This window comes from Saccharomyces eubayanus, chromosome XIV, assembly GCF_001298625.1.
Source record: "Saccharomyces eubayanus strain FM1318 chromosome XIV, whole genome shotgun sequence".
NCBI classification, from domain to species: Eukaryota; Fungi; Ascomycota; class Saccharomycetes; order Saccharomycetales; family Saccharomycetaceae; genus Saccharomyces; species Saccharomyces eubayanus.
In genome coordinates this window covers 352,607-367,143 of record NC_030973.1, presented here as the reverse complement: position 1 = coordinate 367,143, position 14,537 = coordinate 352,607, and the positions used below count along the sequence as shown (strand labels likewise).

Sequence of the window (14,537 nt, the reverse complement as noted above, 5' to 3'; positions counted from 1 at the left end):
CTTGTATGCGCTTAGTGTCTGGCAAGTAGGATAGGCTACCTCCTTTGAATACCATCGGACCCTCAGAACAACGCTGCTCGTGAAAGAAATCACCCAACAAGTCCCGGATATTTTTCGATTAAAAGGGAGTAGTTTTTTCTGCTTAGGTCTTTCCTCAATTTCATTCCCAACTTGTATTTCTATCGAATATAGAACGGCAAGTTACACAATACACATTTATACTCTAACACATACGAACATGTCAGCCTCTATTCCAGAAACCATGAAAGCCGTCATCATTGAAGATGGCAAAGCTGTTGTCAAGCAGGATATTCCCATTCCTGAATTGGAAGAAGGATTCGTTCTGGTTAAGACCGTTGTTGTTGCTGGTAACCCCACCGATTGGAAGCACATTGACTACAAAATTGGGCCTCAAGGTTCCCTCCTAGGCTGTGACGTTGCCGGCCAAATTGTTAAATTGGGTCCAGGCGTCGATTCCAAGCACTTTGCCATTGGCGATTACATTTACGGGTTTGTTCACGGTGCCTCCGTGAGATTCCCCTCCAATGGTGCCTTTGCCGAATATTCAGCCATCTCATCCGAGATTGCTTATAGACCAGCCAGGGAATGGAGATTGTCTGGGAAGGACAGTCTACCTGAAGGTCCCGTTAAGTCCTTGGAAGGTGCTGTTACCCTTCCAGTGTCTTTGAGCACTGCTGGTATGATCCTAACCCATAATTTTGGTCTGGACTTGAAGTGGGAACCCGCCACCCCACAAAGGGACCACCCCATTTTATTATGGGGTGGTGCCACCGCCGTGGGTCAACCACTGATCCAGTTGGCCAAAAAACTGAACGGTTTTACCAAGATCATCGTCGTCGCTTCCCGGAAACACGAGAAGCAATTGAAAGAATACGGTGCCGATGAACTTTTCGATTACCATGATGCTGATGTTATCRAACAAATTAAGAGGAAGTACAACAATATCCCCTACTTGGTGGACTGTGTCTCTGATCTAGGCACGCTGCAACAGGTGTACCAATGTGCCGCTGATGAACTGGATGCCACCGTCATTGAATTGACAAGTTTAACTGACAAGAACGTTAAAGAGGAAAACAGGAGGCAAAACGTCAGTGTCGACGGGACCATGTTGTACCTGATAGCCGGCAACGACGTTCCATTCGGAAACGTGACTTTACCGGCCGACCCGCAATACAAGACAGCCGGCATCAAGTTCATCAAATTCATCAATGCAAAGGTCAATGACGGCGAAATCCACCACATCCCTGTCAAGGTCTACAAGAAGGGGCTGGACGATATCCCACAACTCCTTGACGACATCAGGCAGGGCAAGAACTCTGGTGAGAAACTGGTTGCAGTTTTGAACTAGATATCAGTTAGCTACATAACTACATATATACCTTACTACGTATAAAGAATTCCATTGTTATCCCCTTAATAGAATTGAACATCGCCGCTCACCCGGCTCAGCCTTGCTGGGGCAAAAAATTGCCGAAAAAAGAACGTCGTTGAAAGGATCTTTTGCCATGATAAAAGCTGAATAGTACTTATTTCTACCCATTGGAAACTTCCGCCCCTCTTCCGCAAACAAGCAATTAAAGCAAGCAACAATGTCTGAAGTAATTGAAGGTAACGTCAAAATTGACAGATTATCCCCAGGTGACGGAGCCACCTTCCCAAAGACTGGTGATTTGGTTACTATCCACTACACCGGTACTTTAGAAAACGGCCAAAAATTTGATTCCTCCGTTGACAGAGGTTCTCCATTCCAATGCAACATTGGTGTCGGCCAAGTCATCAAAGGTTGGGATGTTGGTATTCCAAAGTTGTCTGTTGGTGAAAAGGCTAGATTGACCATCCCAGGCCCATACGCTTATGGCCCACGTGGTTTCCCAGGTTTGATTCCACCAAACAGTACTTTGGTTTTCGACGTTGAGTTGTTGAAGGTCAACTAGGCAAAAATTAGCACTCAATTGAGCTAGACGGCCGCTTTCTATTTATCTCTCTAACAAAGTATTCGTGCCCGTAAATAATCAAAATAGATATATAACTCCAAAAAAACTGAAGGAGGAAAAGCATATCAATCTTTTGATTTTCTAATATGGATATTTTTCTATACCTGTCATAACTTATTCTAAACACATGTGTCTATATGTAAATAAATGTGCACTTCTCTTCATGTTCTTCTCTGAGTCGCGCATTCTACTATTTTTTGTTTCGAAGCCTACTGGATACTCTAGTGGCCGGAGTCCTATTTTTGCGGGAACCTGCCTTTCGTCTTTGCCTCTTTGGCGAGGTTTCATTGCTGGTGTTCCCTGCAGATGACGAATGCCTCGTTCTTCTCGCTAATGGTTCATCCTGAGCTTTGGAATTCTTTTTTTCACCGTCCTGTGTACTCTCTTCATTCTTATTTTCAATTTTCCTTTTTAAAGTGTCACGTTCAGAATCAGGCTTTGCACCTAGGTCCTTTTCTGTGTCCTCCCTCTCATGATCAGAATCAGATTCGAGTGTTTCGTCAGCTTCCTCACTTTCAGATCCATTCGTGGTTTCAGAAGAGCTAGACTTTTCGCGTTCATCATTTTCTTCTTCGTTCCCATTACATTCTTCGCCTTCTTCTTCGATGACTTTATCATAGTCTTCTTTTACTAATCCCTCGTCTTCTTCTTGCTCTTTTTCTTCTCCTGCTTCTTCTCTGCCTTCGTCTTCAAATTTTACCTCTTTGTTCCTTTTCAACCTTTGAGATTTCCTTATAGGAGCTGCGGCTTTACTTTCGTTTTTCATCTTCTGTTCCTCATCACTCGAATGTTCTGTTTTTTTGTCTTTTCCATCATCTGGTAGGCCTTGCATTGATTCGTTTTTGGAATCAAGCGTAGGGCTATTATTCTCATTTGGGTTAGATTCTTTTAGGTCACCTACTTTTCCACCTTCCACATCTTTGTTTTCTTCCTTTTTGACAGTTTTTTTAGGACTTTCAGCCGTCTTCTTGGGTGTTTGACCGTTCGTATCATTTGAAGGCTCAATTTGCGTTTCCTCTTCATTTGGGGTTGGACTCTTTTTTGCATTTTCTAAGATCAATTCCCCGTATTCGTCCCAAGGCAGAGTAAAGTCTTGTTTTCGTGTCCTTATTCGATTGTTCAGCTCTAGTAACGTTTCCTCATGAATACTCTTATCGTTATCATCATAATCATTATCATTTGTCGCACTATCTGTCGTGGTTGCGATGGGAAACGTAGTTTCCCTTTTGTCAATGTCTTTTAAGTTGTAAGATTGACTCAATTTCTCCCATATATCTGTAGCGGTAAAAACTTTCCCCAATTTCATGGTCTCCTTCTGCAATAATGTCACTGGATACTTATCTGGCGAGTTCATTCTTTCCACTATACAAAACATGTGAAAATGCTTATGAATTCCGGCCGGCTTGAATTCGGATGCCCATCTAAGAAGTCGTATTTCATCTACAATCGTCCAGTGTACTGCCATCGCATGTAGAGTGGATGTTGGTCAAAAGCAATATTTGAATGTAAATACCCTTTCAATATTAACTATTTTATCTTTATGACTGTTATTATTGATTTCTTCGTTAAGCACGATTTTCACTTTTCAAATAGGTAGCCGAATGGCCTTCCAATAATTGTTTAAGGACTACATTAAAGTCGCACATCAAACAAGAACCTGAGTTGCACAGATTATTTTTCCGCAAGGGTAAGTGCAAGCGCTCGAGATACGTATTCAGTAGAAACAGCTGTTAGAATCTGTTCTCTCTTTGAAGGATCACTGTGTGGTAATTAATACAGAGAGAAAATGCCAAGAAAGGCCAATTTGCTGAAATCTCTGGCAAGAGGACGAGTACGTACTTCTTTCAATAAGTACAATCTATTCAATTTATACAAAAAGGGCAGTGTGGACTTAAAGTCTAAATCTTTATATCAACAGAAATGGACAGCAAAGCAGGAAACCCGAGCCTATCATGGTGAACATTTGACAGAAAAGAGATGGCAAAATGCTTTCAAACCTAAGTTAGATTCAGTAGCTCAGTTGGATGCTTCATTGCGTGGTGGTGAAATCAAGGAAACTCCATTTTTGTTGCAGACGTTTGCTGTATTGGAAAAAAGACTTGATTTTGCCTTATTTAGAGCTATGTTTGCTTCATCCGTCAGGCAAGCTCGTCAATTCATTTTACATGGTAATGTTCGTGTAAATGGTACAAAAATGAAGCATCCGAATTATACATTAAAGCCTGGGGATGTGTTTAGTGTCAAACCAGACAAAGTTCTTGAGGCCCTAGGTGCCAAAAAACCAAGTTTCGAAGAAGGACTGGCGGTTGATAAGACTCAAATTACTTTATGGAATAAATATGTCAAGGAGGCAAAGACAAACTCAAAAGAAGTTTGGGACAAAAAGCTGAAAAAGCTCGAAACTATGTCAGATTCTAATCCAAAAAAGCTTCAATTCCAAGAATTTTTAAAACAATACAACAAAAATTTGGAGTCACAGCAATACAATGCTTTGAAGGAATGTACACAGGAAGGTATGTTGAGCAAGCTGTTGAATGTTGAGAAAGAAATGGGTAAGCTAGATAACGAACCGTTGTCGATAGATGAGCTCAAGAAAGGCCTTCCTGAAATCCAGAATCCTCAGTTATTGCAAAGTGTCCATAGCGCTTATCAAGACTTTTTCAACTCAGGTGAATTGAAAAGAGAAAACCTTTTTAAATTGAAATCGGAGGAGATATCTTCATGGGCAGCAGACTTTCTAAGTCTTAACGAAGCCACAAAGAAAGAACTATCTGATGGAGCCAAATCTTCGATTAGATCTGGTAAGAAGACGTTATCAGAATGTGCCAAGTTATGGACTAAAGATATAACTGCTCATTTTAAAACTAGAATGAGCGATACCTCGAATGGATCTATCGCGTTCGACCCCAAATGGGCCAAAGACTTGAAGTATCATGATCCACTTAAGACTTCTGAATTGGAAAGCGACGAGCAAAAGGCACGTGGGTTAATAAATTTGCCATGGCAAAGGAATCATGTTTATGGTAGACAAGACGCCAAAAAACCATTTTTCACACCATGGAAGCCAAGACCGTTTTTATCACCTTTTGCCATTTTACCACATCACTTAGAAATATCTTTCAAGACATGTCATGCTGTATATTTGAGAGACCCTGTTGCGAGACCAGGCCAATCTGAAGTCATTTCGCCATTTGATGTCCCTGTTCACGAACGTGCGTATATGTACTACTTAAGAAACGGTAAATGATTGTATTACTGTTTGTCTATTATGTTCCCGAACTGAACTTGGAACTCGCTTTTCACTGTAAATAAATAAAACCTTCTTCTCAAGCTTTATAATTTGAGCAGATATGAAAGTGATCCTGTAGATGCCTTTTTTTTTTTGGTTTATCTTTCTTTAAAAATAAACTACACATGAAAAAAATTCTTACAAAAAGTATATAATTGTTTATTCATTAACTTTTCAGTCTAATTCATGAAGGTATAGTTTCTTTGGTTGAGCGGTTTCTTTTATATGATTTATACTGTTTTAACCAGCATGTTCAAAAACGGCAGATTTGAATTTGCCATCGGCGAAGTTATGCTTCATTTGTTCAGGGATTGGAAATTCCACATAATCATCGTCTTCTCCGATTGGTAAGTTAACATTGATGGCAGTTGAACAAGAAGTGTATATTTCGGTGTTCAAAGATTCCTTAGATAAATAGATGTTACCGCCATCCGATTTATCGATAGAAATTTGAGGTACCGAATGGTTAACTTGAATACCAAACTTATTTGATTTAATGATATCCATTCCAGAAATACTGGAATCAAGAACCACGCTGCATGATTCAGTTTCGCTCAATGAGATAGCGTTGACCTTACCTTTGATTTGAACAAGTACTTGAGAACATTTACCTATGAAGATAGACTCATCTCTGTTAGCCTCAATAACTAGAGACTCGGTGTCGTTTTCGTAGTTCTCGATAAACCACTTGTTACCCACTAATTCCCTTCTTGGAGGTTTCTTAGTTTTTAATGTCGATGGCTTCTTTGGTCTTGGTGGTGGACCAGTTTTACCTTCCGCGGAGGAAACAGTGGAAGAGTGACGCAGTTCAGGGTTCTTGTGAGTTTGTTGAGATTTATCTACTTTTTTCAAACCTTTAGTGATGTCTTCACCTTGGTTTAATTCAGCAAAAACAGCACCAATACCGACGTTACCAGAATTATTGCTACTCGAGGGAGCATCGTTAGAAATTTCGAACACAGAAGCTGGTGGTGCCGGTGGAGGAGGAGGTGGTGGTGCGGCTGCTGAACTGCCTGTTTGTGAATTAGTTGAAGCTGGCGCTGATGGAACTGGTGTTGTATTTGCCGATTGAGCCATAGCATCGGCAAACTCCATACCGTCGTTCTTCCAAGACACACCAGTAGTATGATACTCTTTGATGTAAGTTTTCAAATTATCAAAAGCGGTCAAGAAAGTCTTGACCCATTCAACGGCGATGGGATCGGATTCTCTGAAATCCTTCAAAATTCTATTGGTCCAGAACTGTGCTGCATCTTTGAAATCTGTGACCATGGATACCGGGGTGTCCACTGCGACCCAAGAGAATAAAGGAGCACCTTCAGATAAAGCACTCAAATATGCAAAGTACTTACTTTGACGGTTCGATTCCTTCAATTGACCCAGTTTTATGATGTTTTCGTTGATGGGTCTCAAAGAATCAGCAAATGTTTGAGAGGAATAATCCGGTTTCTTAGACTTTACAGCAGCTCTCAAGAAAATCAACTGGGATTGAAATCCTCCTTTTAGCAAATGCAAAGCATCTAAGACCACTGCATCGATCTTCCCTGATAGCTCTACCAACCTATCAATGTTTTCATTAATATAAGTCTGGAAGGCAGTAACGCATTTCGGATCTTCTTGGACTTCTGGAACGTTCTCTAAAGAAGAACCCTTTGTAGGTGCTCTGCTGGTGGAAGTACCCGAGTTGCTAGATACGTTCGTCTTGGAAGCGTCTAATTTGCTTTGAATGTAACCTTCTTGGTAAATGGTAACATCCTCCAATCTAGCGGTGGCTTCTTCTAACCTTTTCAATAGTTTAACAAGGTTATAACCTTGCATTGTATATTTAGAGTCGGGCATGGTTCCAATTCGGTGGTGGCGACTAAACTTGTTTGTTTCAGTATGGTTGTAGAGAACTACAAAATCGGCTTCTCCTATACCAATAAAGCTTTAATCAGATCCCTGTTTATATCTTCACGCTTTATAAACATCATTTACGACGAAACGGGCTGTTAGTGTTTCAGTTGGTTATTTCTCTTAATATGGTGACAACAATGTTGGACAATAAGCACTAACACCATGATGACGTGCAATTGTGTGCATCCTCGCTACGGTGCGGGTGCGGTATGCTCCCTTGATTTGTTTGCAATGTCAATATACTACGTTTGGATACAAATATATGGATATACTTATATAGTTATGTATGCAGATGCGGCAGTCTACTTCTCTCCTTCCAAGTAATCTTTATAACCAGGAGACATGGATTTCAGGAGATGCATACGAGTGTCCCGTATACTGAGGTCCCCTCGACTCAACGAAATGTACTCCAAGGACGCCGAGTGGGCCTGCAGAGAGTTCAGTGTGTCGATCCTGACGTTCTTCTGCCATTCCTCTTGCGCGGTATTCTCATCTCCCAACCCTATGTACTTCTGCTTGTATATTTTCTGCAGTTTCGACTGTCTCTGCTTCTCTGACTATTTCAAGTCCTAACATGACGTATAACCACACGGGCCTGCACGTCCATCGCATGCTTAGTTAGTACCACAGAACAAAGCCAAATCAAGTGAAAACCAAAGCGTAAACAAATTCAACATACCATTATCCCCGTGATCCCTACAGTTTTCTGCTGTGCATCGCTATTACCAATAACGATACTTCCTTGCTATGTATGGGAGTTCTTATCTTCATTTATCCTTCCCGGGTGACAGCGGTGCCTAGTTGCGCCTTTAGATTTTCCGCTATTTCTTCCAACATGTAGGATAATATGTGAGAATTTACGCACAAGGATGATGTTGATGAATTAGGAGACGCAGCTGTACAACTTTGGTGTGTGTGCTTTTTATTGGTCTTTTTTGTCTTTGCTAAAAGAGAAGCAGAAGAAGTAAGGTAGTCGCGGCCGACACATATACATATAGATATACATTACAGGACACTATGACAACACAGACGCTTCTTTCAAGACTGGATGCTCTTTCCCGGCAGGTCATATCTCCAGGTTTACTGAACCAGGCAACTATTCTAACGGAGGAAACAATAACGAACTGGTCTGAACGATCAAAAGCTCTATGTTCGGACTTTATTGCGCTGGAATCGAATGACGAAAAGGAACATTGGCTGAAGATTTTATTTATCGAATTGTTTGATTTCATAAATCAAGGCGATGAAGGTTCCCCTCTCAGGCTCTCCGATATTGCACTGTTTATAGAAGAGTTGGTGAACGGTGACAGAAAAGGGTCGCAGGCTTCCCTAGTGGGCAAAATGCTCATTGCTGTTTCGAGTTCCGTGCCCAATATAAAGGACACGAACACCATATCATTGTGTAAGCTGATACCGTCCCTACATGAAGAGCTGTTTAAATTTAGTTGGATATCCTCGAAGTTATTAAATAAGGAACAAACTACTTTACTGAGACATTTGTTGAAAAAATCAAAATATGAAGTAAAAAAATATAACCTTTTGGTGGAAAATTCAGTAGGTTACGCTCAATTGGTAGCTTTATTGTTATTGGCGTATTACGATCCAGACAATTCTCTTAAAGTTCATGCATATTTGGAAGAGATGTATCATATTATGGGGAAATATTCTTTAGATTCCATTCGTTCTTTAGATGTCATCCTAAACGTTTCCTGTCAGTTTATTACTGAAGAGTACCAATTTTTTATCGAGTTTTTGCAGAAATCGGATTTTTGGCCCTCTAACCATGTGGCCGATAATTCGAATTACTCTACCTTAAATGTAGGTGGTAACATGATTGCGGCTAACATTATCTCATTCAATTTATCCCAATATAAGGAACAGGTTGATAAGGAAAATCACCAGAAGTATATGGACATGTGTTGCATTTTAATAAACACAGGGTTTATCAATTTCTATTCCATTTGGGATAACGTAAAGCCTGATATGGAATCTCTACAAAAGTATACGGAGGATTTAGAAACCGAATTAGAAGCAGAATCCACTAAAGGCATAGAAAACCCTTTGGCTATGGCAGCAGCTTTATCGACTGAAGATGAGAATAATGAGGATACTGCGCTTGTGAAGGATGACGATAAGGACAAGGACAAAGCCTCAGAAACAAGTAACGAAGCAGACTTGAAAGACAAGCAGAAAAACGATACTTTATCATTTGGTAAAATAAATTTATTAGAGCGTTTATTAATTCATGGTTGTATTACTCCTGTTGTCCACATACTAAAGGAACATCCAAAAATACTATATGTTAATGAATCCATATCAAAATATTTTGGCAGAATATTTGAATATCTTTTAGATCCTTTATACACGTCAAAGACATCTCGCGATGAGTCAAACAACATGGCGTCTGCTTTAATGGTAACTCGGATAGATAATGGCATCCTAGCTCATAAGCCAAGATTGATCCACAAATACAAAACACATGATCCATTTGAATCATTCGAATTGAATACAAAGTATGTATTTTACTACTCTGAATGGAATAGTGCCCTTGTCCCTTTTGCATCCATTGATGACCTATTTGAAAAGTCACATACATTTTTGTCTATCATTGGGCCCTATTTAGCCAACACCCCCACGCTATTGAGCAAGATCTCACGTATTGGTGTAGCTGATATTCAGAAAAATCAAGGCACTGAGTTTTTGCAAAGTACAGTTGACAAGTGGGTGGATTTTGTAAGAAAATTCATTTTCCCTGCCATCCCGCTGTTACAGGATAATCCAATCGCCACATCGGAGGTTTATGAACTGATGAAGCTTTTTCCCTTTGACAAGAGGTGTTTTATTTACAATGAGATGATGACAAAACTATCTCAAGATAATTTACCAATAAAAGTAAGCTTCAATAAAACTGAAAGAGAAGCCAAGAGCATTTTGAAGGCTTTGAGTATAGATACCATAGCCAAGGAATCTAGAAGGTTTGCTAAACTGATTTCCACGAATCCGTTGGCTTCATTGGTGCCTGCAGTTAAACAGATTGAAAATTATGATAAAGTCTCAGAGCTTGTCGTCTACACTACAAAGTATTTCAACGAATTTGCATATGATGTATTGCAATATGTACTGTTACTACGTTTAACTTATAGCAGACCTGCTGTTCAATTTGACGGTGTCAATCAAGCCATGTGGGTACAACGATTATCAATATTCATTGCCGGTTTAGCCAAAAATTGTCCTAATATGGACATCTCAAACATAATCACTTACATTTTGAAAACTTTGCATAATGGAAATATCATAGCCGTTTCCATCTTAAAGGAGTTAATCATTACTGTCGGTGGTATCAGGGATCTAAATGAAGTCAACGTGAAGCAGCTGTTGATGTTAAATTCAGGGAAACCATTGAAACAGTATGCAAGACATTTGATTTATGACTTTAGAGATGACAATTCCGATATTGCATCAAAACTAACCTCATTTTTCACCGACCAAAACGCTATCTCTGAAATTATTCTTTTGTTATATTCTCTGAATTTAAAGGCGAATACCCAGGACTCTCACTACAAGATCTTGTCCACAAGATGTGATGAAATGAACACATTGTTATGGTCGTTTATTGAATTGATCAAGCACTGTTTAAAAGCAGAAGCATTCGAAGAAAACGTTTTGCCATTTGTAGAATTGACGAATCGGTTCCATCTATCGACACCATGGGTCTTTCACATTTGGAGAGACTATTTAGATAACCAAATAAACGAAAACGAAAATTTTTCTATTGAGCAATTGGTTGAAGGGGCAGAGTTTGATGATGTCGATTTAACAAAGATTTCAAAAGATCTTTTTACTACTTTTTGGAGACTTTCGTTGTATGATATTCATTTTGATAAATCATTATACGATGAACGCAAGAACACTCTCTCTGGGAAAAATACTGACCAAATGTCAAACAGAAAAAAACACTCAGTCCAGAATCAAATTAAAGATGTCTTAGTTACCGGAATATCTCATCAAAGAGCCTATAAGAAAACCGCAGAACTCGTGTCCGAAAAGTCAAATATCTGGAACAAAGATTGTGAGGACAATCAAATCAAAGTCTTCATACAGAATTGCGTGGTCCCAAGAGTTTTGTTTTCTCCTTCTGATGCACTTTTCTCTTCATATTTCATTTTCATGGCCTTCAATGCAGAAAATTTGATGTCAATTCTAAACACCTTTATCTCCTCCAATATTCTAAAAACACTGCTGTTCTGCTGTACTAGTTCAGAAGCAGGTAACTTGGGTCTCTTTTTTACTGATGTTTTGAAAAAACTAGAAGAAATGAGAATAAATGGCGATTTAGACGAACAAGCTTCTAGGAAGTTATACGAATGGCACTCAATTATTACAGAACAAATTATTGATCTCTTATCCGAAAAAAACTATATGTCAATTAGAAATGGTATTGAATTCATGAAGCACGTTACTAGTGTCTTCCCAATACTAAAAACACATATTCAGTTGGTTTACACAACCTTAGAGGAAAACTTGGTAAATGAAGAAAGAGAGGATATTAAATTACCAAGTAGTGCATTAATAGGTCATTTGAAGGCGCGCTTAAAGAAAGCTTTAGAATTGGATGAATTCTGCAGCTTAACTGAAGAGGAAGCAGCTCAAAAGAAAATCTATGAAGCCGAATTGGAAGAAATTAAGTGTTATGAGACAGCTTACCAAAATGAACAAAAGCAGTTGGCTTTGAGAAAGCAACTAGAGCTTAACAAATCGCAACGACTTCAAAACGATTCCTCCAAAAGTGCCACCAATAATAGTACGGAACTTGGTATCAACGACAAATGGAGCTATTCGCATAATGAGCCCGCAATTCCAACAAAGCCTTCTAGCAGCCAATGGTCCTATTCCAAAGTTACGAGGCATTTGGATGATATAAATCACTACCTGGCTACAAACCATTTACAAAAGGCAATTTCCTTGGTAGAAAATGATAGTGAAACTTGGAATTTGAAAAAATTGTCGAAACAAAATATGCCAATTTTTGATTTCAGAAATTTAACTTTAGAAATATTTGAAAGATATTTCAGATCTTTGATTCAAAACCCTCAGAATCCGGACTTTGCTGAAAAGATTGAGGCGCTCAAGAGGCACATCAAGAACATATCGCGTGAGCCATATACTGGCGTGGCCAACTCCCGCTCTGAGACTTTTGGTCCCGAATATACCAAAAGGTCAAGTAGATATGGCGGGAGTACCGGAGCCAAAGATACATATAATAATGCTAACTATAAAACTTCAAGCAGTGATCGTTCTGGCTTGAAAAATAGCAAGCCAAGTACCAGTTATCCACACAAAAGATCGGAATTGCCCACCAGACCTAGCAAAGGCAAAGTTTATAATGACAGAAGCAGACCAGCTAGACAAGCTGGTCCGGACAGAGGCGAGAGCTTTGATCAGCAAAGAGATACTCGTCCACGTGAAGACTATAAGAAAACTAACTCGCAACGTCCTCAACTAAGGTTTCCGGAAAAGCCATCACAAGGAAGTAATGATAACAACAAGAACACATCCTACCAACAAACGCCATCCTACAAGCGTGAAATGCCTTCAGAGAATGATGAAAAGCCCAATAAAAGGTTCAAGAAGGATGATGGTAACAGAAGCAAATTTCAGAGACAAGACTATAGAAGTACAAGAGATAGCGGTAGCAACTTCAGTGCAAATAACAGTAGTAGCAATCGTAGACCCAATGAAACCCAAAGATACAACACAAACAGAAAGAGCAATACACAGGCTCTTCCTCAAGGCCCCAAGGGAGGTAATAATGTTAGTAGATATCAACGTTAATTTTGAACAGTCCACATAGTCTAAGTCCCTTTGGGAATGTTGAAAGATGATAACATGCACGTACATATATACCAAAGACTATTGTAGACTGCCTGTATAATTACATAAATAAAATTATAGAAATTCCATCTATACGAAAATTTCTATTTTAATCTTTGTTGATATATGTAGAGAGAAGTGAGACTGAATGTCGGATGAGATTCTGTAAATATATACAATGGTATACATTTACGAAATATGATTTAAAAAAAACATTTAATGAAAATATGACTTGGATGACCTAGATATGGTATTAATTGGAATACTTAGTGACTACTTGATCCACTTTATCCAACAAGTCGCCCTTTCTTTTATCATCACACCAAGAACCATTAATAGCGTTCTTAGCAATACGACCCCAGGTTTCATGATCCCAGTGTGGGAAATCCTTTGAGACTTGAATGTAGTTATCCAAGATATAACCGCCAAAATAAGCTGGATCATCAGAATTTAAAGAAAAAGGGACATTTTTGTCCAGAAATTTTTGCAATGGCAACTCAGAAACAGATTTGACGACTTGTAGTTTGACGTTAGAGAAGGGGCAGACGGTTAGCAAGATTTGATCGCGAGCTAATCTATCCAGTAATTCATCATCGTGTTGACTATTTATACCGTGATCAATTCTGGTCACATTTAACAAATCTAGAGCATCTGAGACGAACTGAGCAGAACCTTCTTCACCTGCGTGTGCAGTCAATCTCAGATCCTGGTTTAAAGAGGCTGCTTTTCTGTAACATTCAACGAATAAATTTGGTGGAAATGGCGCTTCAGCAGAATCTAAACCTAAGGCAGAAATGGTACCATCCTTGATAAACGGAGTGGCTTCTTCGATGGTTTTCAAACATTCTTCAGGTTCGATGTGTCTCAAAAGGCACATGATAAGCTTGGATGTAATACCGAATTCAGCCTGAGCTTTGTCACAAGCTCTTTGGAAGCCCTTAGTGACTGTCTCTATAGAAATGTCTCTGGAGGTATGGGATTGGGGATCATAAAAAACCTCAGCATGGACCAACCCTTGCTTGTGGACTTTTACAAAATAAGCCCATGCCAAATCGAAAAAGTCTTGTTCCTTGATTAAAACATTGGTACCGATGTAATAATAATCTAAGAAATCCTGTAGATCGCGGAATTTTTCATATTTTACGTTTAATTCTTCGATTGATTTAGGGAATGCGTCGGGTAAGGTAATGTTGTTTCTCTTCGCTAATACGAACAATAGATCTGGTTCCAGAGTACCTTCTAAATGTAAGTGGTGCTCACACTTTGGCAATTCTTGTAAAAACTCTTGGGAGACCATTTTTTTCTTTTTGTTTTCTAGTCGTTTGGGAGTTATATTTTTGAGAAATAACTCAAAGCCCACAAATAAGCTGGTTTCCTTTTTAAAGGTTTAGAAGTAAAATTTTTCAGTCTCGATGTCAAGAGACATTGCTCTGCGATGAGGTCGGCTCTTGACACCAAATTAGTAT

The 14,537-nt window shown here is 39.2% G+C and overlaps 8 protein-coding genes across 8 annotated transcripts; 4 read left to right on the top strand and 4 right to left on the bottom strand.

Annotated features, from left to right (window-relative positions):
- Positions 1-238: 238 nt before the first annotated feature.
- DI49_4601 (uncharacterized protein) lies at positions 239-1,369 on the top strand (the record flags this gene model as incomplete). The annotated part of the gene is made up of 1 exon (XM_018367623.1): positions 239-1,369. The coding sequence occupies one exon, from the start codon at positions 239-241 to the stop codon at positions 1,367-1,369; it is 1,131 nt and encodes a 376-aa protein (XP_018219747.1).
- A 241-nt stretch (positions 1,370-1,610) lies between these two features.
- Positions 1,611-1,955, top strand: FPR1 (peptidylprolyl isomerase FPR1; the record flags this gene model as incomplete). The annotated part of the gene is made up of 1 exon (XM_018367622.1): positions 1,611-1,955. The coding sequence occupies one exon, from the start codon at positions 1,611-1,613 to the stop codon at positions 1,953-1,955; it is 345 nt and encodes a 114-aa protein (XP_018219746.1).
- Positions 1,956-2,205: 250 nt separating this feature from the next.
- EAF7 (Eaf7p) lies at positions 2,206-3,480 on the bottom strand (the record flags this gene model as incomplete). Its single annotated transcript, XM_018367621.1, has 1 exon — positions 2,206-3,480. One exon carries the CDS (start codon positions 3,478-3,480, stop codon positions 2,206-2,208), a length of 1,275 nt encoding a protein of 424 aa, XP_018219745.1.
- A 321-nt stretch (positions 3,481-3,801) lies between these two features.
- Positions 3,802-5,262, top strand: NAM9 (mitochondrial 37S ribosomal protein uS4m; the record flags this gene model as incomplete). Its single annotated transcript, XM_018367620.1, has 1 exon — positions 3,802-5,262. One exon carries the CDS (start codon positions 3,802-3,804, stop codon positions 5,260-5,262), a length of 1,461 nt encoding a protein of 486 aa, XP_018219744.1.
- Positions 5,263-5,544: 282 nt separating this feature from the next.
- Positions 5,545-7,143, bottom strand: SRV2 (adenylate cyclase-binding protein; the record flags this gene model as incomplete). The annotated part of the gene is made up of 1 exon (XM_018367619.1): positions 5,545-7,143. The coding sequence occupies one exon, from the start codon at positions 7,141-7,143 to the stop codon at positions 5,545-5,547; it is 1,599 nt and encodes a 532-aa protein (XP_018219743.1).
- A 359-nt stretch (positions 7,144-7,502) lies between these two features.
- YSF3 (U2 snRNP complex subunit YSF3) lies at positions 7,503-7,562 on the bottom strand (the record flags this gene model as incomplete). The annotated part of the gene is made up of 1 exon (XM_018367618.1): positions 7,503-7,562. The coding sequence occupies one exon, from the start codon at positions 7,560-7,562 to the stop codon at positions 7,503-7,505; it is 60 nt and encodes a 19-aa protein (XP_018219742.1).
- Positions 7,563-8,217: 655 nt separating this feature from the next.
- On the top strand, positions 8,218-13,032 carry THO2 (Tho2p; the record flags this gene model as incomplete). Its single annotated transcript, XM_018367617.1, has 1 exon — positions 8,218-13,032. The coding sequence occupies one exon, from the start codon at positions 8,218-8,220 to the stop codon at positions 13,030-13,032; it is 4,815 nt and encodes a 1,604-aa protein (XP_018219741.1).
- A 292-nt stretch (positions 13,033-13,324) lies between these two features.
- On the bottom strand, positions 13,325-14,368 carry AAH1 (adenine deaminase; the record flags this gene model as incomplete). Its single annotated transcript, XM_018367616.1, has 1 exon — positions 13,325-14,368. The coding sequence occupies one exon, from the start codon at positions 14,366-14,368 to the stop codon at positions 13,325-13,327; it is 1,044 nt and encodes a 347-aa protein (XP_018219740.1).
- Positions 14,369-14,537: the final 169 nt, after the last annotated feature.